Genomic DNA, 27413 nt, shown 5'->3' on the forward strand with positions numbered 1-27413 from the left:
TCATTCTGGTGATAATAAAGTTCATGGACCCCCTCAACCCAACTTTCATTTTCAAACTAGAGTTTGACTTAGAACCACCCTCCTTGCCATCATGTTATATTCGTTGTTTGTTTATTGTTAAAATCATGTGACTGTTGTTATGTGGCACCTTCAGGTTTTGTAGAATGTGACTGAACTGGGACCAGCAGTTGGCATAATGGCTGTGTCTCTGGACTCCCACGTAGTCAACCGTGGTTCAAGTCCTGGACCCGTTGGCTTAAACTTATGCCAGGCGCGTGTGCGTGCGTGCCCAAGATACTGAGAGGAGAATGGAGGAGAAGGCATTGCGGCGTGGCCATCCCCCATGGGGGGTGATTTCTCGCTTTCTGTCTCTCTGTCTCTCTCTGTCTTTCTGGCGAGCGCACGCGCCCTATAGCAAAAACCTCTCCAAAAAGAGGAAAAGAAATAAAATGAATTAACTATGTTGTGACGCCATCCTCTTCTTCCTTGGCAAGTTTAGGGAAACCCTGTACCTAGGCTCTTTTGAGACTCCTCAACCATGCCCCTGAAAATCTGGTCTTAGAAAAATAATCAGCCTGGACAAGCTGCTGCCTGAAAACTCTTTCACTTGAACAAGTTTTAGATTAAGCAAGAAAAGATATTGAAAATGTAATCAGAAAGTCATTTTCAGCTAACTGGCAGTTTTGAAGCAGTGACAATTATAGTGTAAAATGGAACATAAAATGCACAGCAAAGCCACATCATTTACACTTGACAGAATGGCCATCAGTTTAAAATGCTCGAGGCACAAAATTACTTCAACGTGCCAAATTCAAACTCCTCTCCCTCTCCTTAATGGGTCTTCTGAGTAATAGGGCATATCTTGTTAGATTGAGTAATGTTCCCACAGAGGGTGAGTTAGGCAACCAGAAGGTATCTGGGAATTCAGAATTCAGATGAAACACCACTGGAGTCAGGAGCAAACCACTAGTCTTCACTGTCAGAACTTGGGAATAAAATGGACTCCATGAGAGGGCATATGTCCCGTGCATACCCAAGCCTTGTAAGGCAGAGTTGGATCTGGAAAATATCGATAGCAAAGTATTAGTATTAGGACAGAGGAGAGTGAGTAGTGCTGTTGGTCGAGATGAGGCACCCTAATATGAGAAAAGCCCCGTGGATAACGGCACACTGAGGACATCTGAGTGAATAGGGCAAGGGGCAGCCAGAGTGACGGTGTAGTGAGAGCAGTAGCCCACCTCTGCAGTCTGCAAAAGTGTCCTCGTCTTCGTTGCTATTCAACGTGGCCTGCCTTTCATGACATGTGCAGTTTGCTTCAGAAACATTCTGACTTCTGTGTCTTTTATTGTGCCAAAACTGCTGGTGGAGAAGTTGATGAAAGGGTGGGAATTGTTGATGGGACTAATAACAGTCTATGGAACCTGCCTTTCTAACCTAGGTACCAGTGACAAATATTTACTGCACAGTTTGAACCTGTTATCAGCCCTATATGAGCTGGAACTGATGGCCAGGGTGTGGGAGTCTGAGCAAACATAGTTTTTCACTGTGACTAAACAAAACTCACTACCAAGTTAATTTGACACATTCATGATTGTGTGTATGTAACATTCTGTTGCACAGTAAAATATTAGTGTTCTGAAGTTCATGAAAATAGCCTCAGTTGATATTATTTTTGCATAGCCCAACCAATTCATTTTTCTCATTTGACAATTTTCAAACCTTAAAATAATTAGGACCATACTGACAATTTTCCCAGACAACTTTTAGACTGCACCTATTTGACCATCACCCCACGGACATTGACATGAGGTAAAGCTTAAAGCTTGCTCATTGATATTTACCATGTCCTAATACTCTTGGTATCTCCCCATACTCTGGGGGGGTGGGGCTCAAAGACTGAGGATTTCTGTTTTACCGGTGCACTCCCATTTTGTGAATCGTTTACACACACAGTCCTTGACTAATACCTCCCGTGACAAGTGTCCTGTATGTTGTAAGACTTGAGTTGTGGAAACTGAGTGGCGGTGCAGGAACAGAAAGGCCACTGTGGCCTTTCTGAATGCGGGCAGGGCTGTGTACCATGAGGTTAGAGAGGGCCATGTCATGAATGGCCTTGTAGCCACTACTCGGTCTTATTCTAAATGCAGTGAAAAACTATTTAGGGTCTCGAGTGCAGGAATGACAAAATCAATGTAAACTTTTAAAAGACCACTTTGATACTGTGTGGAATGGGTTGAGGAAGAGGAGATTTCAATGACATTGTTTTGAGTCCAGGAGTTGATGTGGCTTGGACAGAGGTGATATGATCAGAGTTGAAGAGAGCTGTACAATTTCCAGGTAGAGCTGAAGGTCTCACTCTGGGTTGGCTGTGGGAACAGAGGAAAACAAAGGAAACATTGAGGTCAACTCCTAAGGTGGGGGTAGATGGTGGCATCACTTAAAAGATGGGAAAATGAGAAAAGGTTTTGTCCCTGTGTGTCCATGTTTTATAGGAGCAAGGGAATTAGAGGGCAAGGGCAAGGGAACTCCTCAGTCTGCATTGTCTGTGATAAATTTGAGGCACCTATTAGACATCCAGTTGCACAGGCATATGGTTCTCAGTGCTTCCGGGAGACTTCAGGACTGGGGACATGTATTTGGCAGTCGTGGACATATGGAAAGTATTTAATGCCATGGAAGGGAAGGTCTGTAGAGAAAAGCTGAGGCTTGACTCCTGAGTCCTTTAGTGCAAACAATAAGGGGGGGTTTTGTAAAGTCACTTAATGTCCTAGGAAAACCTTGGAGTAGAAAAATGGGACATTTGTTTATTCAATAAATATTTGTTAAGACTGTTTTAGAGATTGGAGATATGTCAATGGATAAAACAAACCTAAATCTTTACCCTCATGGAGCTATTGATCTATGGAGGGGGCACAGTCATTACACAAGAAAACAGAAACATATCTGATGGTGGGAAGTTCTGTGAAGAAGACTAAAGCCAACTAGAAATAGAGGGTGCCAGGGTAGGGCAGTGTAACATCGCTGTTTCAAAGCAAGTGTCCAAAGACGGGCCCACTCTGTTTTCATTTGACTAGAAACCTGAGGGAGACGAGGGAGCCAGTCATTCAGATATCCAGAGAACGAGCATTCTGGGCAAAGGGAAGAGCAAAGGCAAGTGCTGAGAAGCAGAGTGCCCGGCATGCCCGAGGAATAGCAAAAAGTTTTATTTACCTCAGTCAGATGAGTGAAGGAGAGAGAGGGCAGAAAAAGAGATGAGGCCTGAAGAAATACATGCGGGCTTTTGCATATTCTAGTTCCAGCCTACCAAGAGCATCTTAGTTATCTATCGCTGTGTAACAAATTGCCCGCACCCCCTTCAATTTAGCAGCTTAAATGTGCAAACATTCATTATCTCATGGTTTCTGGGAGTCAGGGGTTCTGGTCCAAGGGCTTTTATCAGGTTGTAGTCATCTGAAGGCTAGACTGAGACCAGAACTCCTCTTCCCAAATGGCTCACTCAGTGTTGCTCTTGGCAGGGGACCTCAGTTCCTCACATATGAGTTCCCTAGATGGAGGGTCCTTATGACATGGCATATAGCGATCCAAGAAAGAGAGTGAAGAGGAGGCTGCAACGCCTTTTTGTAACCTCCTCTTGGATGTCACCTTCACTTTTGCTATTTTCTGTTCGTTTTAGCCCTATCAAAGAATTCATAAACATATTTTTAAACCACTGCAAAGAGACAGGTTGAATGATTTCTGAGGAGGGTAAAAAGGTCAGGGCAGTGGTGGTATGGAAGTTAAGATGCTGGATCCCACATGGCTGGTTGCACAATTCGGACCTAGTGACTTGAAAATCACGTGAGGCATTTATGTATGTGCACCCAAAATCCCAAGAGGAGACTGGAGGGGAAGGGATTGCAGCATGGCCATCCTCTGTGGGAGAGTGATCTCTCTCTCTCTCTCCTTCTCGTACATGCCCTATAGCAAAACAAACAAACAAACAGAAAACACTTAAAGAGAAAAAGATCTATATAGAGAAGGGAAGAATATACCTTGTTCCCTAATTACTGTCATCAGCCAGTGTTTCCAATGGATCTTAGTTGGAATCAGTTTGACTTTATTACCAACACTGAAATGGGCAAGGTTCCTTTTAAAACCCAGTACTTGCTTTCCTTTCTAGGGCAGCATTCCTCCAGTCTTTTTCAGAGGCCCCAATACAAAAAGACTTACTTGGTCAGAACCTACTTTCAAGAAAGGAACACACGGGAACCTGTAGTTAGCGTAATGGCTATGTCGCTGGACTCCCACGTAGTCGACCGCGGTTCGTTTCCCGGACCCGGTGGCTTAAAACTCACGCCGGGCGCATGTGCGTGTGTGCCCAAGATCCCGAGAGGAGAATGGAGGAGAAGGGACTGCAGCGTGACCATCCCCCCTGGGGGGTGATTTCTTGCTTTCTGTCTCTATGTCTCTCTCTGTCTGTCTGGCGAGCGCACGCGCCCTATAACGAAAACCTCTCAAAAAAAAAGAAAAAAAAAAAGAAAGGGACATACAACAGTCATTTTCACCTTCACATAAATCATGTGATATTTATGCAGATGACCTTCCCCCTTCTATTAAGAGATTTAATTTAGAGGCACTATAAGAAGTAGAAGTGTTTTTGAAGCAGGGAGATGGGCTGCTCGTTGACATCCTGAAGCTGCCATCGACGTTGCGGTTCTAGGTGTCCATTTGATGCGATGGGCCCTGTTCGTGGCCATGAGTGCCTCCATGCTGCTGTGTCCTGGGCATACACTAGAACTTTGTCCAGTAGTTCAGCCACAGTGGTAACTGCAAATGGCTTTGCCTATTCCATTTACTACCCAGGGATGGTGTTTACTGAGTAGAGCAACCAATTTAAGAAAAAAGAAAATTCACTTTAAAAAAAACAAATAATAATTTGACTTTTATTTCCACAGAATGATTTTCTGTTTCTCTGTTGCAAAGGACCGCCTGTTTTAGCTTGCATTTAAATAAGAATCTGTTAGATGTTCACTTTATCATTTATTTTCAGAATCAGTGGGGCAGTAGGTGTTATTTGGAACAGATTCAAAAGTGTCTTTAGCTACAGGACTTAAATTTCAAGATCCATTTTTAGCTTATTCATCCTGAATGATTGAGATACCTTTTAGAACTTTTGTTACATTATGTGAGACTGAAAATTATTTTCTAATATATTTGAAACTTATATTCCTTAACATGAGTAGGATTGTGATTTCCTTTTAACAATAAATTCTTTTTTTTTTTTTTTTCATAAACTCTTCTCAATATCTTTTTAGGAGCCAAATTTAGAAAGTATGTGGGTCATTCTGCACATGTCACAAATGTCCGCTGGTCCCATGACTTTCAATGGGTATTAAGCACAGGAGGAGCTGACCACTCGGTGTTCCAGTGGAGGTTTATTCCAGAAGGTGTCAGCAACGGCATGCTGGAAACCGCACCCCAGGGTAAAGCCAGTAATAACTTTTCAATATCTGTTTATCTTTTAATTAACATTTCAAAGACTATTCTAACATCCGTTGTGGAGGTAAAGGGCTTGGGCAATTTTGGAAAGTTCATTTTTATAATAAATTTAAAAATATAACTTTTAAGACTAATATGGATCACTTAGATGATTTCTTTCATAGGACTTTGTTTATACTAAATGCAAATTGAAGTCTAAGGTGTACATGAAGAATTAACCTTCAAAGACAATATGAAAGCATACATGCAGCCTCTTCAGGATGTCACAGGCAGTGGGCTGTTTTGTTAGGCTACAGGTGACAGGTGTACCCTTCGAAATGGAAACTGCCTTAAGAATGGAGTTCCGAAGAATGGTCCACAATTAGGGCCCATGTTTTCCAATTAGATGGACAGGTAGTCTTTTCATTTAGTGGGAATGAGCAGGTAAATTTGAGTAAATGTTTTTATTGTTTTTATTGAGGCTTCTGCGGTGGCGTTGACCTTGGCGATTACCAGCACTTGGGCATTAAAAGGCTAAGGGGGTGGGACTGGCAGTTGGTGTGGTGGTTAAGGGTGCTGGATTCCCACATGACTGACCATAGTTTAAGTCCTGGACCTGGCGGCTTGCTTTCTCTTTCTGTCTGTCTCTCTCTGTCCCTCTCTGGTCAAATTTTAAAAATAAATATATTAAATAAGTAAAGTTAAATAAAAATGATTCTAAAAAAATAAAGGCTAAGGGGAGATCATTACTGAACAATAATTGGGTTTCCTTTTGCTCCAGCCTCCCCTTGGATAAAACCTGCCCACTCCCACCCCTACCCCCCTTTTAAAAACATTTTTCAAAGCAGGATGTAAAACCCAGGGTTCTACTACCTAATAGAAGTGTGGAAATGAATTCCATCCGCCTGGAGGGGAAGTTGTCCTAGTCTGTTAGTGCTTCTAAAAGGGTTTTCAGTAGGCTGAATTTAACCAAAATATGAAAGAAAAAGAAATATGTTTTAACACTTCGTATTAAATGAAAATTATGCAGTAGTTTTTATTTTTATTTACTTTGCTAGGCTAGAAGAAAAATATTTTAAATAATATTTCTAACTACTTCGAATCTCAGAATTTTTTTTGTTTTTATGTGTTGTATTTCTGCAGAAGGTGGCACTGATTCCTACAGTGAAGAATCTGATTCAGATTTATCTGATGTGCCCGAGTTGGACTCTGATATTGAGCAAGAAACTCAAATCAATTATGATCGTCAGGTCAGTTGGCAGGTAGCAGTGAAAATGCCTCACCCAGAACCTGATCTCACTGAATTCGGACATTGTATTAAAAGTGGTTGATACGGGACCAGTGGGTGGTGTAATGATTAAGTCGCTGGACGTTCCCACATGACTGACCACAGTTTGAGTCCTGGACCTGGTGGCTTGCTTTCTCACTTTCCCTCTCTCTCTCTCTCTGTCTCTCTCTATGGCCAAATTTAAGTAAATAAATGAATAAATAAAATAAAATAAATAATTCTTTTTAAAAAAGTGGTTGATACTTAGGCAGAAGAGAATAAAGGCAAAAACAAGAAAAACTACCTCTTGCCTTTAAATACAGGTTTAAAATAAAACATTTATTTGGTAATATTATTCCAGTTTTTTAAGTAGAAGTTACTTGCATAGGTTCAAAGCCTTAAGCCCTGACATTTGGATGATTTGCTTCTCTGTACATAAAACTTTAAAATATTTTGTTGTAAAAAAATGTACAAATAAGCTACAGGTTTTTTCATTGACATAGCAGATCATGAAAACATGTGTTTTGATTATAAGATGGGTCTCCCCCAAGACATGGTAGTTTGCATGTGAGCTGTCATCCTAGTTTCTCTATTATCTTTTGGTGACCATTTTCCACTTAATTAAAGTAATTTTCCATATAATTAAAGTAGAAGGCCAAATAAACCATGCATTAGCTCGTCAGTTAGAAATTGACTTGAGGGGCTGGTAGGTGGCATGGTGGTTGAGGGTGCAGGGTTCCCGCATGGCTGACCCTGGTTTGAGTCCTGGACCTGGTGGCTTGCTTTCTCACTTTCCCTCTCCCTCTGTCTCTCAAATTAAAAAAGAAAGAAAGAAAGAAAGAAAGAAAGAAAGAAAGAAAGAAAGAAAGAAAGAAAGAAAAAGAAAAGATAATAAATAAAGTTAAATAAGTTCTTTAAAAAAATTGCATCAAGTAGAAAAGTTGGTAAATTACACCCGAATATTTTTGGAAAATGACATCTCATTTTTGCACTTAACAGTGTGTAACATGAGAAGCAATCCTTCAGAGGGATCTGGACACACTGCTTTGCTGTGGTGATAACTGTAGAGGTTCTCTTTTTGCTTCCCTGTCATTTGTCAAAGGTTTGCAAAGCAGACTTTGCCTTGAATATGGAGTGAATAAGATTTCAAAATTCAGATACATCAGCTATCATTTTTGCTCCTAGAGACTTGCCGTATAGGCCTATGGCAACTCCCCTGTACTGAGTGTCTATGAGCAAGAGCCTGTGCTTTGCACACATCAAATCCAACCACACAATGACCCTTAGAGGTTAAATAACTTGCCCACAGTATTAGGATAAGAAGACCCGCCTGGGCTTTGCTCCTAGTGCACTTCTGTGCACTACTTGGTCTGCCTCTGCACAAGCACTGAATTTACTGCTTTTCCAATGATAACATTTTTTAACCCATAATCATCACTCATTGATACAGTGTTTAAAAACTTGGATTAGTGGGACCAGGAGATGATGTAATGGTTACGTTGCTGAACTCCCACATGGTCTAACACACTTTGAGTCCTGGACCCAGAGGCTTGAAACTCACACAGACCCATGTGCATACACAAAATCCTAAGAGGAAAATGGAAGGGAAGGGATTGCAGCATGGCCATCCTCCCTGGGGAGGGAGTGGGGAAAATGATTTCTTGCTTTCTGTCTATCTCTCTCTCTCTCTCTGTCTTTCCAGAGAGCACATATACCTTATAGCAAAAATCTCTCTTTAAAAAAAAAAAATTGCATTAGCACAAAGGCAGTTCAACTGAAGATTTTGGTCAACTTCATGACTAAATCAGCCTGACTGCATATTACTGTATGATTATTTGATTTGCTATGTTGCTGTATTTCATTTGCTTTCACCATATTTGTGAGTTATTCCTGAGCAGTATTTTTTAAAACTGTTTTACAGATGAGAATTCAGGGTCCACAGAGGTTTTAAGACTTGTTAAAATAAACAGTAGGAATTCCAAGACTAGAATTCATGCTCTAAAGTAAATAATTGATGTGTTGATGAAAGCATCATGAATTCAGATGAATAATTAGATTTTTTAAAGTTTCACTTAATTCATTGTATCTGTAATAGACAAAACAGTAATGAGATATTATCTGACTTTCTCCTTTTTACATTATTTTTGGTCAAATTCTAAACAGGGACTTTATTATAATATTTCACAACTGCTTTTGTAGTGATGTACTTTGATCAAATAGAAAGTTTCCTTCAAGATGTTGAGGAATTCTTAACATTTCATTTTCCATGTGTTAAATTGGCATTTCTCAATAGTAGAACATAGAGATGGGAACAACCAGTTGATTTTTATGTAACACCTAAGTTAAATTGTACAATCCGCACCGCGTTTTAGGCCCTTGGTTAGACCAGAAGCTTAGTTCTGTATCAAAGTCAGATTTGTCAAGATGCATGAGGCCATAAGAGAAAGAATTTCAAAGACTTATAGTAGAAAACACACACACACACACACACACACACACCAGGGGATCCACATTTTGAAACTGTAAGGATCAAAGATTTTATTTATATCTTATGATAATTTAAATAATTTCCTTTCTTAATTACTGACAGGTTAATATCAAATTTTCTGGATATAACTTACCTAAGAAAGTAAAAACAAATCAAGAAAAAAAAAAGAAAATCATTTTAAATCCCAGTCATTCAAAAATATTTCACGTTGGTCTTGCTCATTTGGGGAATATTTGATTCATGTCTTATGTTTTCCAAGAATGCAAAAATGTTTTTGAAATCTCTTAAAGGAATTCCACCTAAAATTCTCTGTTGTACTTTAGGTTTACAAAGAAGATCTACCTCAGCTGAAGCAACAAAGTAAAGAGAAAAACCACGCAGTGCCCTTCCTCAAAAGAGAAAAGGCTCCCGAGGACAGCTTGAAACTCCAGTTCATTCACGGGTGGGTGGACTGTCCTGGCACCTGGGGCATCTTTCAGTCTCTGCCAAGCCTTCCCCAGCCTCATCACCAGGTCCGTCCTTTCTAGTGCTGACCTGTTTGAGGCCGGTGGTTCTCTGAAGTTTGTACTCACACCTGTGCTTGATATTTCAACCACAGTTTCCTGTCCAGTGTTCTCTGCGCCTGTTCTGGGCCATCACGATGTGATGGTTGCCAGGTCTGTCCCACTTGGAGAATCGCGAGTACAGAAGCTGCTGCACTCAGTGCTGCCACTCACCACCTCTGGTCCCTGTTTCCCCAACTCCCTCTTCTCTCTGGCTCTACCCTAAGAGAACGTTTCCTTCAAATGGTTTTTTTTTCTCACATGTGCCCAAAATAATTTTTAATTTTGTAAAATTCTGCACACTTTAGGTTGACATCTGAAATATTTCAATGTACGTTTAAATGGTTGGAAAGAATATAATATTTAATATATTATGATTATTTGCATCAGACATTTAAATAGATCCAAAGGAACCTAAATGCCATAAATGTTTAATCTCTACTTTTTTTATTTTTAGGAGAGAGGGTGAGAGAAAGGGAAAGTGAGAAAGCACCCCTCAGGGAGATGACCATGGTGAAATCCCTTCTCCTCTATATTCCTCTTGGGAATTTGGGCAGACCCACACACCCACACACCAGGTGTTTTATTTTTGGAGAGGTTTTTTTTTTTTTTTGCTATAGGGCGCGTGTGCTCACCAGACAGACAGAGAGATAGAAAACGAGAAATCACCCCCCCAGGGGGGATGGCTACACCGCAATCCCTTCTCCACCATTCTCCTCTCGGGATCTTGGGCATGAGTGCATGAGTTTTAAGCCACTGGGTCCGGGACACGAACCATGGTTGACTACGTGGGAGTCCAGTGACATAGCCATTATGCTAACTGCTGGTCCCACCAGGTGTGTTTTTCAAGGTACTAAGCCCAGTACTCAAACCAGGAAGTTAGCCATGTGGAATCCAGCTGCTTAACCTCCACACCATCAACTGACCCTTAATCTTCACTTTTAAATCTTCACAATTAAAAAAAATAATAAAGTAAATGAGTCCTCTTGATATTTCTACTTAAGCTCTTATTTCCATTTGAATTGCTCCCATTAAATTTTACCCTAAAATAATGTTTTTATGCTTGAGAGTCTTTTATCACCATATTATATTTTCCAGAAGTAAAAAAGCATATAATTTCAATTTAAAATGTACTTCCTGTGACCGCAAGACATCATCCAATACAGTATCCACTAGCCACACAGGTCTGCTGTATACTTAAAATGTAGTTGACCTGAAAGGAGAGGTGCTATGGAGATAAAACACATACCAATTTCAAAGACTTAGCATGGAAAAAATAACATAAAATGTCTCCATGTGGATTACAGGTTGACATGGTAATATTTTAGATGTACTGGGTTAGTTTAACATCTGCTTTTTAAAAAATATGACAACTAGAACATTTAAAATTTCCTATATGACTCACATTATTTCTATTATACTATGCTACTCTATTAACAATTTTTTAGATTGAATTATTTTTGTAATTACTAGTAGTTAAAAAACTAATCAAATTGGACCAGCAGTTAGCGTAATGGCTATGTCGCTGGACTTCCATGTAGTTGACTGTGGTTCGAGTCCCGGATCCTCTGGCTTAAACTCACGCTGGGCGCATGTGCGTGTGTGCCCAAGATCCCAAGAGGAGAATGGAGGAGAAGGGATTGTGGTGTGGCCATCTCCCCTTGGGAGTGATTTCTTGCTTTTTGTCTCTCTGTCTCTCTCTTTCTTTCTGATGAGCTCACATACCCTATAACAAATATCTCCCCCCCCCAAAAAAAAAACTAACCAAATCAACATAAATATATTATAAATTGTGAAATATAATTGCTAAGCACGGAAAGCTTACTGGAAATAATTTTAATAAAGTGGACTTTTTAGAAATTAGTTTAGGTATCTGCATGTATATTATTGCTAAAACATGGCTTAGTTTAGCATTGAGCCTATTTTCATTTTTAAAAATTTTTACAGATGTGAGCACTGAGAAAGTTTATTCAAATACTTAAATAGGTGAGAATGGAAGCAATTTTATCATGATTTGGTTTTTATATCGCAAAATTTAATTTAATAACTATCAGCTGACAATCCAGGTAAGTCTATTCAATTCTGTTAAAATCAAAGAACAATATATCACTTGATTTGCAGAAGGATTCCTTAGCCAGTAATTAGATTCAATCACTTTCAACATCCATATTGTAATTTGAATTGTCCCCTTGTTTTTATGCCCCAGGTAAACCGCCATAGTAAGATTGCAAATGGATGAGAGGAATGACTTCACCTAAGTGGAAGGAAAGTGTTTTGAAAGGAGAGATAGCCAAGGAAAAATCTGTGCCTCCTCATAGCCATGCTTCTTAGGGTGATAAGTTTTAAGAGCAAGCATGGGGGCTAGCCAGTAGTGCAGCATGGTGGCTAAGGTGGTTGGATCCCCCAGCCGACTGCACAGAGTCCTGGATCTGGCAGTTTTGAAAACATGGTGAGCACATGTGCATGTGTGCCCAAAATCACAAAGGGAGGGAGAAATGGAGGAGAAGGAATTGCCATGACCATCCCTCATAGGAGATATTATTTCACTTTTTTTGTCTGGTGAGTTCACATGCCCTCTGGTAAATTAAGAAAAAAAAAAAAAGAGCATTGTACAGTAGCTGAGGATCTGAGAATAGATTCTGTAAAAGTGATGAGTGCCCATGTGCTCTTAGAAAGCCATCTCATTCCCTCAGAGGTCCCCACTGCCCTGTTTGAATATTGCCATACATTCTATGCAGCTATGAAGATACTTGGGTTACACTGGGACACGTTCATGTCAGCACATCGGCTTTGGCTCTGAAACTCCTGCTCCATGTGTTCACTGTTTGTTCAACCACTGTGCTTTTCTTGGACCTGTGCTTCAGTTACAGAGGCTACGACTGTAGAAACAACCTGTTCTACACACAAGCTGGAGAGGTGGTCTACCACATTGCTGCAGTTGCTGTCGTGTACAACAGGCAGCAGCACTCCCAGCGACTGTACCTGGGACACGATGATGACATTCTCTCCCTGACCATCCATCCAGTGAAGGACTTTGTGGCCACCGGCCAGGTATACATTGCTCCTCTAAGACTAGGGGCCTAGCCAAGGTTAATTTTGAATCTAATTTACATATTAGAATTCAGATGATACTTGGTATAATTAAACATGAAGTAGGAGGCTGAAGAGTCAGTGAACACCAGTATATTCTAGCACCATTGGGAAACCACAGAGGGATTCTCCTCTGACGCATTGACATCAATGAGTGCAACTAGCTAAAATCAAAACAGTGAAAGTTTTGTGAGGGAACAGCTTTATATATTTCCTCATCACTGTATACCCAATATTTAGTACATTCTATAAATACCGATGCTTGATAAAGAATGAACCATTCTTTAATTACAATATAACGTATAGAGTATAGTTATTTGGGTAAAACTTAAAGCCATATAATTTTGACTACTTTTATACTATAACTTTGCAAAAAAAACCCTTAAATTTTATCTGAACTTTTTTTTAAAATGCCTAAATCTTGGATTGAGTCTGTAATGAAAAAGTTACTTGAAATAGATATCCTCTACTAAGTAATTTTGGAATGAAAACTTGAAATCAAGTTAGTAAACAAAGAATCTGTTAAATTTAGGTGTATTATTTTGCCGCTAAAACAGTAATATTGTCAATAGTATTTTCAGTTTTATACTGTTTTTTCGAATGTGTAGATTACATTTTTGTTCACTTTATTATGAACTTTTTTATTGTAGATAATACTTCAACTCATATTCAATTTCTAAGTGAGAAAATTCCAAGAGAAAAATCTTTTTTGTTGTTGTTGTTGTTGTTGTTGTTTATTTAGAGAGGGTTTTTGCTATGGGGCATGCACTTGCCAGAGAGACAGAAAGTGAGAAATCACCCCTGGGGGGGATGGCCATGCCACTGTCCCTTCTCCATTCTGTTCTTGGGATTTTGAGTATGTACACACATGTGTCCAGTGTGAGTTTTAAGCTGCTGGGTCTGGGACTCAAACTGCAGGTGAGTACGTGGGAGTTCAGAGACATAACCATTACACCATCTGCTGGTCCCCTAAGAGGAAATTCTTGATATGATGCAAAAGGTTAACATGAGATAAGTAAACTTTGACTGTTTCTGGGACTTGACGAACAGGTGCCAGGAGGTTTTGAATGGAAATCATAACCTGGGGTTTGAAATCTGTAGATAAAATTGAGAGCATGAAGGTCGTAAACTCCCAGAAATGTGCATTTTGGGGCAAAATGAGTCTATAGCTTTGATATTATTTGTAAGAGGATTACAATTCCCCAAAAGGTAAGAGCTATTTGGTATGTACACTGATTTGCTGCCATTCCTACTGCAGATTAGATCTTCTGTTCTATATTCACTGACATTGTTAAATTTGCAAGGCATTGATCATTGCTTTGTCTTTTCACTTGCCCTCACTTTTTTTCCTGTCTTATAACCATGTAGTACTTGATTCATGGGTATTTAATAACCTTCTGAAAGTAAAAGCCAGAGCGAGTTCTTTGCATACACCCCCTGAGAGATGCAGCACTCTGTACTATAACTGGGGGTGAGGGAGCATGCAAACCAGTGGCAGATAGCATGCCAGCAGCCTCTCTAGGGGTCAGGACAGACCAGTGCAGGAGTTGTCCAGATTCTGCCCAGTTACGGAGACCCATGGCTTCATGTCTTATTTCCCCTTCTACAGTCTTCATACTCAACAAGGTATTTTTCTCTTGTGTACTGTAAGTGAGGAATAACCCTTTTCTAATATCTATTTTCTCTGTAGGAAATTATGTAGTATAATAAAAATTTATATCCCCTCAAGAACAGTTTACCTTGATAACAGATAGTAAAGCCATGAAATTGTTATTTCCCAGAAAGAAAATTGGGATTAGGCCTTCTCTAGGTGAGTAACATAACTGAGAACGGTTTGTAAAAGAACTCTGCAGATGGTGCTATGACAATGTGCAGGTGATTTCCTTGACTGAAGTGAAATCTTATGTAGGTTTCAGAGGGCAGAAGGTGGAAAGGTAAAAGTAACTTTAAAACAACAAAGTGAACGACTGAAGCAGAGCTTTAAAAATCCCTGAACTGGGAACGATGTGCCAGATCAGACTCTGCCAGAACCCAGTTGATGCCATGACAAGTCTCTTAGACATTTTGGGCCTCTTTTTCACTTTAAAAATGTTGGAATTTAGACCAGATGATTTCCAAGGGTCTTCCCTCCCTCCAAGTAAAGTGTGTTTCTTGATTTTTGAACGTTTGATTCCAAGGAACACAATTATTCTTGTTCTAAGTAGTTAATAACATTCATCCTATTATTTAAGGTTGGAAGAGATGCTGCTATTCATGTGTGGGACACACAAACACTAAAATGTTTGTCACTGTTGAAAGGACAACATCAGAGAGGTGTGTGTGCACTCGATTTTTCAGGTAAGCCCCAGATTTCCATTAAAGTCATTCATTAGCAAATGGTTCTATAGTTAGTTCCTTAAAAACAAAAACAAAACAATGCTACTAAGTTGAATTCTGTTTGTAATGAGGTCATCTCTTTGATGTCAGCTATACAGTCTTAGATTGGGGATCACATTTGTTAGTACTTTACCCAAAAAGTGGCCTTTAGATTATACATCCTTAACTTGTCTTCCTCATTTCTCTCTCTGAAGTCATTACCCAGAGCTCTTACTGTGTTCTGTATTTGCTTGAGCAACTTGAAGTCCAGAGCACCAGTTGCTGTTGAAAGACTTGGTTGCAAATGTCTGGCAGTGACTCAGAGCATCAATTTCCCCTCTCTAAATAAGTGAAAGCACGTTGCTTCTGATTTACAATGTAAGGAACCAGAGAGAGGGCTGCAGTCTCTGCAGAGGCCACTGTACAACATTGGTGTTGTGAAAACAAGCTTCATGTGGAAAAAATAGAAATGAAGTTCACCTCTCCCTAATTTACACTTTGTACATAGTTCTATAAAAATACTAACTGATAAATTTAGTTTTCTTTAGAGTATTTTTTAAGGTAGAACTAGAGAATGAGTGCCTATCATGAAAGAGATTTTTACCTAGAAAATTCTAATCATCTCAATTGTAGAAATCAGATCAGTAGAAAGAAATGCTAAACTTTGTACAAAAAACTAACTCCATCATTTCTCTTTTCTAAATTTCATCCAAGTGTTTACTATTCATGATATGTGTAGTATCAGTCTTTAAATCCCATGACTCCACAACCTAACTTTCTTGTTTGTCTTTCCCTCTCCTTGTTCAAGCTCCTCTTTACTTATCCAACCTCTCATCGCTTCTCAACTCTCCCAATGAGGCAATGCTGGTCTCTTGATTCCATCCCCACTTCCTCTAGTTCATACCACCTACTTCTGGAAGCATGGTTACCATTGCCACCACAGGGACTTCCTTTGCTTGGCTGACTCAAAGCTGAGCTTTTGGTTGGACAGTCATGGCCTCCCATCCTTCCAACCTCAATTTTCTTTGTAACATTTTCACCCACTAACCCAGTCATGCTCCTTTACATCTTCCTAACCATAGAACTTAGATGCCCTCCTGTCCTTTGCCTGTGTTCTTTTGCTTAGTCTGTTCCTTCCCATGTGCCTATTCAAATCTTACCATCTTTTTTTTTTTTTTTGAGAGGTTTTCGCTATAGGGCACGTGTGCTCGCCAGACGTGCAGAGAGAGACATAGAGACAGAAAGCGAGAAATCACCCCCCAGGGGGGATGGTCACACCGCAATCCCTTCTCCTCCATTCTCCTCCCGGGATCTTGGGCAGGCACGCACACGCACCCAGCGTGAGTTTTAAGCTACCGGGTCTGGGACGCAAACCGCGGTCGACTACGTGGGAGTCCAGCGACATAACCATTACGCTAACTGCTGGTTCCCAAGTCTTACCATCTTTAAAACCAAATTTCTATCTTTCCAGAGGAAATAGACTATACTTTCTTTAGCATCTCTTAGCTCATTGTTGTCATTGCTCCTGTAGCACCTGGCAGGGTCTATGTGGTACTGTAGTTATTTGTATCAGTATGTACTGTGCCCTTCCCATAGGGTGAATTGCTTGGACAGGAGAACCCATTTCTCTGTTCCTCACTGCACATGTTGTTGTATTATAGACACAGAAGCTAATAAAAAAATTATAGTTGCGAGTGAATGATTGAATGAAGGAATAAATGAGGCTTTTCTAATGGACTTTGTCTTGTCTTCCTTTATTACTTGTGGAACTTTACATTGTAAACCATGTTTGGGTGAAAATGACCCATTTTCTCACCAGTGGAACATAGGGCAGTTATTTGGGTTTTGTGACATGCATATTCACACATACCGTTGGTTACTAGACATCCGGATTGTTTGGTGTTTTTTTTTTTTTTGGGAGAGGTTTTTGCTACAGGGCACGTGTGCTCACCAGACAGACAGAGAGACAGAAAGCGAGAAATCACCCCCCAGGGGGGATGGCCATGCCACAATCACTTCTCCTCTCAGGATCTGGGCACGCACGCACACGCGCCCAGCGTGAGTTTAAGCCACCGGGTCTGGGACTCGAACCGTGGTTGACTACGTGGGAGTCCCACGACATAGCCATTACGCTAACTGCTGGCCCCTACATCCGCGTTGTTATATCATTATTAAAGTTATTGATTAGCTTCTGTGGTTATCGAGTTAGTAAAAATCAAGGCTGCTTGTCTGCTCTATGTTTGTGGGCATGTGAGATGGTGAAGCCTTGAGTGTTGGAGGAAAGCGAACTCCTTGGCAGACCACCTGACCATTGACAGCCCAGATAACCTCATGAACCATGAGTACTAAGTCCTAAACTGCCAGAAGTTTGATGGTCATGCAGTTGTAAAAATAGATGTGCCATATGTCCTTTAGGAAGTAATAAAATCTAAAAGGAAGCTACAAATAGGTTCTAAAAGTATGAATGAGTTTCTTCTTTTCTTTCATAGGTTTATTCCTCAATGGCTCAACTGCCTTTTTCCTCAAATTAATTTTATCAGCATATACATATATATTTAATGTTAATAATATTAATAGGTATGCTATAGAAGAGTGATAAGATACCCATCAAACTAGAAAAATTGAATAAAAATAAAACCTAAATGTTTACAAGATTATGGAGGCTCTAGTATACTCAGATTTCCAGTGACACTGAAAATTGATTATGGGACCAGCAGGTAATTAAGGGCATTGAACTCCCACATAGCGAACCACAGTTCGAGTCCCAGATTCAGTGGCTTGCTTTCTCACTTTTCCTCTCTCTTTCTCTGTGCGTGTATGTGTGTGTGTGTGTCTGGTCAAATTAAAATAACTGAATGAATAAATAAAATTAAATAAAATAATTCTTTTTTAAAAAAGAAAATTCAGTAATTCTAGCAAGCAAACTTGAATCATACAACTGTAAGTAAAAATGACAAATATGTGGGCAATGTGTATTTCATACACATTTCTATATATCAAAATAAGTGAAAAAAAATTGAACTCAAAATAGCATCTATCACTGATTTCAGATGAAAGTATGTGTATACATATTAGCATATAAACAGGATGGCAGGAAATTTAGGGCAATACAAATAGAGAATTTAATCATTAGATTATTTCTCCTATAGAACTGATTAATTTTCTACTTTTTAAATCAAAATAACTTGAATTATTTGAATACATTCAAGGAATGAGATTAGCAGAGTGTGTGGATCAGAGGTATTAATTATGAGACAAATTAGTGGCAGTAAGCTGGTACCAGTACCTTGGTCTCTGTACTTCAAAGAGCCCAGATCCCTTCTGAGTTTATAGAAGAAAGAACAAGAAAATTAAGTTAAGTGAGTTTAGAAATCTTTCCCTCGAAAAGGAGTGGTGGCAGGACCAGCAATTAGCAGAATGGCTATGTCACTGGACTCCCACGTAGTTGACTGCGGTTCGAGTCCTGGACCCAGTGGCTTAAAACGCCGGGCATGTGTGCATGCGTGCCCAAGATCCCCAGAGGAGAATGGAGGAGAAGGGATTGCAGCATAGTCCCCCCCCCCCCCACTCGGGGGTGATTTCTCGCTTTCTGTCTCTCTGTCTCTCTCTGTCTGTCTGGCAAGCGCATGTGCCCTATAGCAAAAACCTCTCCAAAGAAAAAGAAAAAGAAAAGGAATGATGGCTTTTCAGATCATTGCTGGAATGGAGAAACCAGATACTTTGCAAGAAGTGGGGAAGTTGATTCTGTCATTGCTAATTCCCATTTTGGGCAAATAAAGAGACTCCCAGATGTGAAATGTTTTCTGCACGGGAAGAGCACTTCAGTTTTAACAATACAGTGTTCATTACCTAGTAATAGTCACTAAAAAAGAGCCTATTTATTCAGCAAATGTGCTATTTTTTGACTGTGGGAAATTATGCTTTTGTCTTACAGGTTAAGTATGATGCCAATATATATGCGATATAAAGGAATCTAGTTGATCATTTTAGGAAGCAGTAATATTGAGAACTATTGAGTAAAACCTTTTGCTAGTGTGTATTGTGTGTGATTCATCACTGTGAATGGTTACCTGCAGGTGAATCACGGTCGTTGATTGATCTTCGTGGTTCCCATATGATTTCTGAGGTACCAGCTGACCATCTTTGGCTAGTTTCTATTGGTAGTACTTGGTATTACAGTAATATAACTTCAGTCTTAAACCCCTGTGCCATTTTCTAGGCCAAGAGTGGAGATCCAGGGAGTTTGGGGGAGGAACCATGTGAATCTCAACAGTGGCAGATCCAGAGCTAGAAGCCAGATCCCTTGATTCTTAGTACCACAAGGTGGCCACTTTGCAGAGATCATTGACTGGCGGGTGGTATGCTGGGAGTTCTCACTCTTCAGGCCTTCTCTTGCTCCTGCCGTCCACCCGGGCTGGTGTAAAACTTCATGTACCATGAAAGTCACACTGGAGCACTTGGAGCATCCACTCATTTCCCTGTTTACCGTGCTCCCCAGCAATGTCTCCAGCTGTCCCTCCCATTCTCCAGTATAAATGATGGTGCCACCAGAGGCCACCCATGAAACCCCTGTTCTGGAACATCCCTGAATCATATACTCATCTGAAGTAGGAACAAGGCCAACTCTACCTTCCTTTTGGAAAACTCCAGTCAAAATCCTGAGAGAGAAGATTATTTAGAGTTTCTTGTTTGACCTGTAAGCAGGCACCAACATAAATTTATGGATTATTGTCTAGCTAGTGGCCTATCCATGTGCCTCGGTATCCCCAAAGCCACCTGTCTCTAAAGTATCAACTCATTTTGGGACCAGCAGTTAGTGTAATGGTGGTGTTGCTGGACTCCCATGTAGTTGACCGTGGTTCGAGTCCTGGACCCGGTGGCTTAAACTCACGCCGGATGCATGTGTGCGCGTGCCTAAGATCCCAAGAGGAGAATGGAAGAGAACGGATTGTGGCGTGGCCATCCCCCCTGAGGGGTGATTTCTCGCTTTCTGTCTCTCTGTCTCTGTCTTATGGTGAGCACATGCGCCCTATAGCAAAATCTCTCCAAAAAAAAGAAAGAAAAGAAAAAGAATCAACTCATTTTGAGAGTGTCGTGGAGACTTATTGATAACACATTTGTCCCTTTTTAGAGAAACAAACTATCTTGGAAATATAAAGCAGGCAAATGATATGAAAACCAGACAAATAAATAATTTTACACAGAGATTTAGATTAATCTAGTCACTTTTCTAAAGCAAACAAAAAAAGACATTTTTAGAGTTTATTTATTTATTCCATGAGAGAGGGAGAAGGGTCCTCATACTGCAGCCAGTCCCCAGCCTCAGCCAGCCAGAATCACAGGCATGTTCATGTGCGTGGTGTGCACAGGAAGACCTTGGGATGTAGACTTGGGACCTTCCTATGTGGCCTCAGCCTTGCAGACTGTTGTGTTACCACCACACCACTGTGGCTAGCCCGAAAACATTTCTTAAAATATGATCCATAACTCTGGATTATGTGAACAGGAAGGAACAAATTTATATTATCTCACTTAATTGTACACCTCTTGAACTCTGAATTTATTGTCATTATCAGATTAGAAAGAAAAAGTTCCGTTATAAGAATATTTTTTAGCCTAAATATCATCCACATAATTTTTAAAAACTTTCATGGAATAGACTGATTTCCACAAGGGCACATCTAAGACTAACTAGATTTCATTGTATTCATTTCTGAAAACCTATGCATTTTTTATGATTCCTGAATAGAGGGACCAACTTGTAATTGAATGAAAATTTTCTTTTTCTAATATGCCCTTTACTGTTAACATCAAGTGCCCCAAAATTACTTCTGAACTATGTCACAAACATTCATAATTAATACATACTGTGACTGGAAAGATTTGAAAGGGCATTACCTAGACTCTAAAAGTATGCCCCCAAATAAAAAATTCCAACTAACTGTCTAGAGAACAATGGATTGCTAATGCTAAGGTCAAGCCTCAACAGGGAAAATAAGATCTAGGAAGAAATATAAAGGTAACCAATTATATTTTCAGGCTGTATGGTTTGCAGAAATAACCTTCACTTGCAGGATTCAAGAAAAAAAATTACCATCTCAAAGAAGTGGTGTGGTGTTGAGGCACCTCTGGATTCAATCTTTTTTTTTTTTTTCTTTTTAGTAGGGGGGGAGGTTTTTGCTATAGGGCATGTGCGCTTGCTAGAGAGACAGAGAGACAGAAAGCGAGAAATCATCCCCCAGGGGAGTTGGCCACACTGCAATCCCTTCTTCTCCATTCTACTCTCAGGATCTTGGGCATGCATGCACACACACCCGGCATGAGCTTAAGCCACCAGGTCTGGAACTTGAACCACAGTTGACTACATAGGAGTCCAGCGACATAGCTATTATGCCAACTTCTGGTCCCTTGTTTTGCCACCTTCTGTTCCCTTTTCTTTTTTTTTTTTTTTTTTTAATTCTTCTTATTTTTTTAAACATTCGATAGCTATACATCATTTGGCTTATAAAGAGAATTTGCCCAACATGAAACACACCTCAGACCAGTCCAGATGAAAATACTGCCTTACCCCAGGTGGCCATAGCAAGGTGCAGAGAACAAGAAAGCTTAGCAAAGCAAGGTGGTCGGGACAAGAGGGGAACGAGGTCATCCCTCTGCAGGATTTCCAAGCCAGTCTCCTCCCCCCCACCCTCCTCTACTGTTTCCAGTGTCCATAACTATTTTCACTGCTTTTATGTACTCCAGTCTTTCAGTTTCTATCATAGAGTTTGAACCATCAGTATATATTAAGTGGAGAGACATACAGTGTCTCTCTTTCATAGCCTGACTTGCTTCACTCAGCAATAAATCTTCCATATTTGACCACTTTCTATCAAATGTCAGGGTCTTGTTGTTTTTGATTACTGAATAGTAATCCATAGAGTATATGTGCCACACTTTTTTAATCTACTCATCTTTTTGTGGGGATTTGGGTTGGTTCCATGTCTCAGCAATTGTGAATAATGCCACAATACTTGTGGGTAGATACCCAGAAGTGGACTTGCTGAATCATATGGTAGTTCTATTTGTAGGTCTTTGAGGAACCTCCATATTGTTTTCCACAGTGGTTGTACCAATTTACATTCCCAGCAACAGTGTAGAAGAGTTCCCCTTTCACCACAACCCTGCCAACACTTACCATTTTTTGTATTTTTAACCTTTACCATTCTGACAGGGGTTAGGTGGTATCTCATTGTCGTTTAATCTACATCTCCCTTATGATGAGGGATGTTGAATATTTCCTCACATGGTTTTTGGCTGTTCATATGTCTTCCTTAGGGATTTTTTTGTTTAGCTCATTTTTCCCCTCTTTTAATTGGATTAATCTTTTTTTTTTTTTTTTTTTTTTTTTTTTTTTTTTTGGTAAGCCTCTTGAGTCCCCTGTGTATTCTGGTTACCAGTCCCTTATCTGAGGCATAGTTAACAAAAACATTCTCCCATTCTGAGGGTTGCCGATTCATACTAATCACTGTGTCCTTTGCTGTGCAGAAACTTCTTAATCTGATATAATCCCATTTGTCTATTCGGGGGATTATTGCCTGTACTTTGGGAGTCTTATTTAAGAAGTCTTTGCCTACCCCAAGGTCTCCCAGAGTTTCCTTAGTGTTTTCCACCAGTAGTTTTATAGTTTGAGGTCTCAGGTTCAGATCTTTGACCTATTTTTAGTTTATTTTTGTTAATAGTAAAAGATGGGCATCCAGTTTCATCTTTCTGCAGATGGATACTCAGTTTGTCCAACACTATTTGCTAAAGAGCTTTTCCTTTTCCCACTGGATTGATTGGTATCCCTTGTCAAAAGTCAGTTGGCTTTATATTTTGGGGTTTATTTCTGGTGTCTCTATTCTATTCCATTCATCCACCTGTCTGTTTTTGTGCCAATACCATGCTGTTTTGATTATCACAGCTTTATAGACTATTTCAAGGCCAGGGAGTGAGATGCTGCCCACTCCACTCCTCTTGCACAGGATTGGTTTGTCAACATGGGGTCTTTTATGATTCCAGACAAATTCTGTGATTGTCTTTTCTAGGTCTTTAAAGAATGTATCTGGTAATTTTATTGGAACTGTGTTAATTAAGTAGATTAATTTGGATATAGTTGCCATGTTGATTATCTTCATCCTTCCAATCCAGGAACATGGATATCCTTCCACATTTCTGTGTAATTTTCAATATATTTTTAAAGATTTTCATAGTTTTCTTTGTAAGGGTAAACCTTCTTTAGTTAGGTTTATTGCTAGGTATCTTATACATTTTGTGGCTATGGTAAAAGGGTTCCTTTCTTCAATTCTACCTCAGTCAACTTGTTCTTATATAGAAACTCTATAGATTTCTGTTGATATTGTATCTTGTCACTTTACTATATTTATTTATTACTTTGAGAAATTTTTTCATGGAAACCTTTGGGTTTTCCAAAGGTTTTCCATACCATCATGTCATCTTCAAATAAAGATATTTTCAACTCTCCTTTCCCTATTTGAATGCCTTTTATATTATTCTCTTTTCTGATTGCATTGGCTAATACTTCCAGCACTATATTGAAAAGGAATGGAGAAAGTGGGCAGCCTTGTCTAGTACTAGTTTATAGTGGAAAAGCTTTCAGCTTTTCCCCATTCAGTTTTAATATTAACTATAGGTTTTACATACATGGCTTTTATGTCATAGACATGACCCTTCTATGCCAATCTTGCTAAGAGTCTTAATCATGAAGGGATGTTGTATTTTGTCAAATGCTTTCTCTGGATCAATTGAAATGATCATATGGTTTTTATCTTTCTTTTTGTTAATATGGTTATTATGTTCATCATCTTGTGTATGTTGAAATACCCTTGCATCCCTGGAATAAAGCCTACCTGGTTGTGATGAATAATCTTTTTTATATGTTGTTAGATATGACTTGTAAGTATCTTGTTGAGAATTTTTGTATCTATATTCATCAGATACTGATGTGTAGTTTTCCTTTTTTGTCATGTCTTTAACTGTTTTGGGAAAGAGGATGATAGAGACTTCATGAAATGAATTTGGGAGGTTTCCTTCCTTTTGTGTCTTTAGAAAAATTTGAGTAGAATGGAGGATAACTTTTCTTTAAAAGTTTTGTAGAATTCAGAAGTGAAGTCATCAGGACCTGGGCTTCTCTTTGTTGATAGGTTATTTATTACTGACCAATCTCATGGCTTTTTATGGGTCTATTCAGGCTTTCTATGTCCTCCTGATTCAGTCTTGTTAGTTTACATACATCCAGTAATTTGTCCATCTCCTCCATGTTCTCTTGTTTGTTGGCATATAGTCACTCATAGTATCCTCTAATATATTTTGTATTTCTATTTTGCCTGTTGTAATATTGCCTGTTTCATTATGTATTTGATATATCTGGTTTCTTTCTTTCTTCTTAGTCAGTCTAGCTAATGGTGTGTTGATCTTGTTAATCTTTTGAAAGAACCAGCTTTTGCGTTCATTTATTTTCTGTATAATTAATTTATTTTCTATTTCACTTATTTCTGCTCAAATCTTTATTAATTCTTTTCTCCTGGCATTTTGTTTTTGTTGTTGTTCTTGTTGTTTTTCCAATTCCCTGAGGCTTGATGTTACGTTGTCTATTTGCCACCTTTCCATCTTTTTTTTTTTTTTTGAGAGGATTTTGCTGTAGGGCGTGTGCACTCACCAGAAAGACAGAGAGAGACAGAGAGACAGAAAGCGAGAAATCACTCTCCAGGGAGGATGACCATGCCGCAATCCTTTTTCCTCCGCTCTCCTCTTGGGATCTTGGGCATGCATGAACATGCGCCTGGCATGAGATTAAGTCACCCAGTCTGGGACTCGAACCACGCTCAACTATATGGGAGTCCAGCAACATAGCCATTACGCTAACCGCTGGTCACAAACAATAATGCAAGTCACCAGGTTTGGGACTTGAACTGCGGTCGGCCATGTGGGAGTCCAGCGCCCTTAACCACCACACCACCTGCCAAACCCCCCATCTTTTTCTTATATACACTAATTGCTGTGAATTTCCCTCTTATGATTGCTTCTGTGGTGTCCCATAGATTATGGAAACTCATGCACACATTATCATTTGATTCCATAAATCTTTTGATTTTATACTTAATTTCATACTTCAGTAGTTGAGAAGTCATTTAAAAGTAGGTTGTTTAGTTTCCATGTGTTTGTGTATTTTTAAGGATTTTTCCTGAAATTAATATCAAGTTTAATTCCATCATGGTCAAAGAAGATGCTGGATATAGTTTCTATGCCTTGGATTCTGTAAAGGTTTGATTTGTGCCCTTTCATATGGTCAATCTTTGAAAAGGTTCCTTGTAGGGAACCTTAGGTCTTAGGATGGAAAGTTCTATAGATGTCTGTCAAGTTCATTTGATTTATAGTATTGTTTAGGTCCTGTATCTATCTGCTTATTTTTTTATCTAGAACATCTACCTAAAGGAGATAATGGGGTGTTGAGATACCCAACAATTATAGTGCTGCAACCAATTTCTCCTTTCAGTCTAGCAAGTCCTTCCTTCACAAATTTAGGTGCTCCTGAGTTGGGTGCATCGATATTTATAACCATTATATCTTTTTGCTAAATTAGCCCTCTTACTACTGTATAATGCCCTTCTTTGTCTCTTCTTACAATTTTTGTCTTGAAGCCTATTTTGTCTGAAATCAGTATTGTGACTCCAACCCTTCTTGGATTTTCATTTGCATGGAATACCTTTTTTCAGCTCTTCACTTTTAGTGTATGGTATATCTTTATCCATAAGGTGCATTTCTTGTAGGCAACAGAGAGAGGGTTTTTATTTTTTACCCATTCAGCCAGTCTATGTCTCTTGATCAGAGAATTTAGTGCATTATCGTTCAACATTATTATCCGTATCTCTGGACATGTTCCTGTCACTAAGTGAACCATTTTCTTGGTTGTTTTTTGTTATCTTATATCTATCTGTCTGACTTTAGTTTTCCTGGTATAGCACACCCTTCAGAACTTCTTGAAGAGCTGGTCTGGAATTGGTAAATTCCCTCAGGTTTTATTTAACAGAGAATGTTTTTATCTTTTTTTCCCATATGAAGGATAATCTTGCCAGGTATGGTATTCTTAGCTGAAAATTTTTTTCTTTTCTTTTCTTTCTTTTTTTTTTTTTTTTTGAGAGAGGTTTTTGCTGTAGGGTGCGTGCACTCACCAGAAAGACAGAGAGAGACAGAGAGACAGAAAGTGAGAAATCACCCCCTGGGGGGATGGCCATGCTGCAATCCCTTCTCCTCCATTCTCCTCTCGGGATCTTGGGCATGCATGCACATATGCCCAGCGTGAGTTTAAGCCACTGGGTCCGGGATTCGATTCAAGCCACGGTCAACTACATGGGAGTCCAGCGACATAGCCATTGTGCCAACTACTGGTCCCAAGTTGAAATTGGTTTTTATTTAACACTTTGACTCTATTTCCCCATTCTTTCCTTGCCTGCATTGTTTCAGACAAGAAGCCTGATGGTAACCTGATGGGATAACCTTTGTAAGTAACTTGACATTTCTCTCTTGCTAATTTTAGTATCTTGTCTTTGTGATTTTGGCCAATCTGGCTATGATGTGCCTTGGAGAAAATCTTCTTGGGTTGATTCTATATGGGGTTCTTTATATTTCTTGGACCTGTATATTTGAATGTGTCTCTAGATTTGGAAAATTTTCTAACAGGATTTCATTAAATAAATGATCAGTGCCTTTATTATTTTCTTCACCTTCCAGGATACCAATTATCCTGATGTTTGGGTGTTGAATGGTAACTAGTATTTCTTGCATATTATCCTCATTTTTCTTGATTGTTTTCTCAGTCTTTCTGATAATTTTTTCTAGGTCAGAGATTTTGTCTTCCACATTCGAGATTCGATCTTCTGCATGATCTAATCTGCTTTTAATACTTTTGAGGGAGTTTTTAATTTCCTGTATCATAGTCTTCACCTCCAACAATTCCGTTTGATTCTTTTTTATGGTGTCTATGTCTTTTTTCAAATTGTGGGGACCAGCAGATGGTGTAATGGCTACATCACTGGACTCCCATGTAGTCAACCACAGTTCGAGTCCTGGACCTGATGGCTTAAATTCATTCTGGGTGCATGTGCATGTGTGCCCACTTAAGATCCTGAGGGAAGAATGGAGGAGAGGGGATTGCAGCATGGCCATTTCCCTGGGG

General features: G+C 39.5%; 1 protein-coding gene across 1 annotated transcript in view; it reads left to right on the plus strand.

Moving 5' to 3' along the window:
- EML6 (EMAP like 6) overlaps positions 1–27413 on the plus strand; it is a gene marked incomplete at its 5' end in the record, with an annotated part of 331238 nt that overhangs the window by 187107 nt on the left and 116718 nt on the right. The window contains 5 exons of the mRNA XM_027775960.1: positions 5295–5462; positions 6601–6707; positions 9536–9654; positions 12619–12805; positions 15076–15181. Of these exons, the coding sequence (XP_027631761.1) occupies positions 5295–5462; positions 6601–6707; positions 9536–9654; positions 12619–12805; positions 15076–15181 (687 nt within the window). The remainder of the gene's footprint in view (positions 1–5294; positions 5463–6600; positions 6708–9535; positions 9655–12618; positions 12806–15075; positions 15182–27413) is intronic.

Source organism: Tupaia chinensis, unplaced genomic scaffold (assembly GCF_000334495.1).
Source record: "Tupaia chinensis unplaced genomic scaffold, TupChi_1.0 Scaffold000622_1, whole genome shotgun sequence".
Lineage (NCBI taxonomy): Eukaryota > Metazoa > Chordata > Mammalia > Scandentia > Tupaiidae > Tupaia > Tupaia belangeri.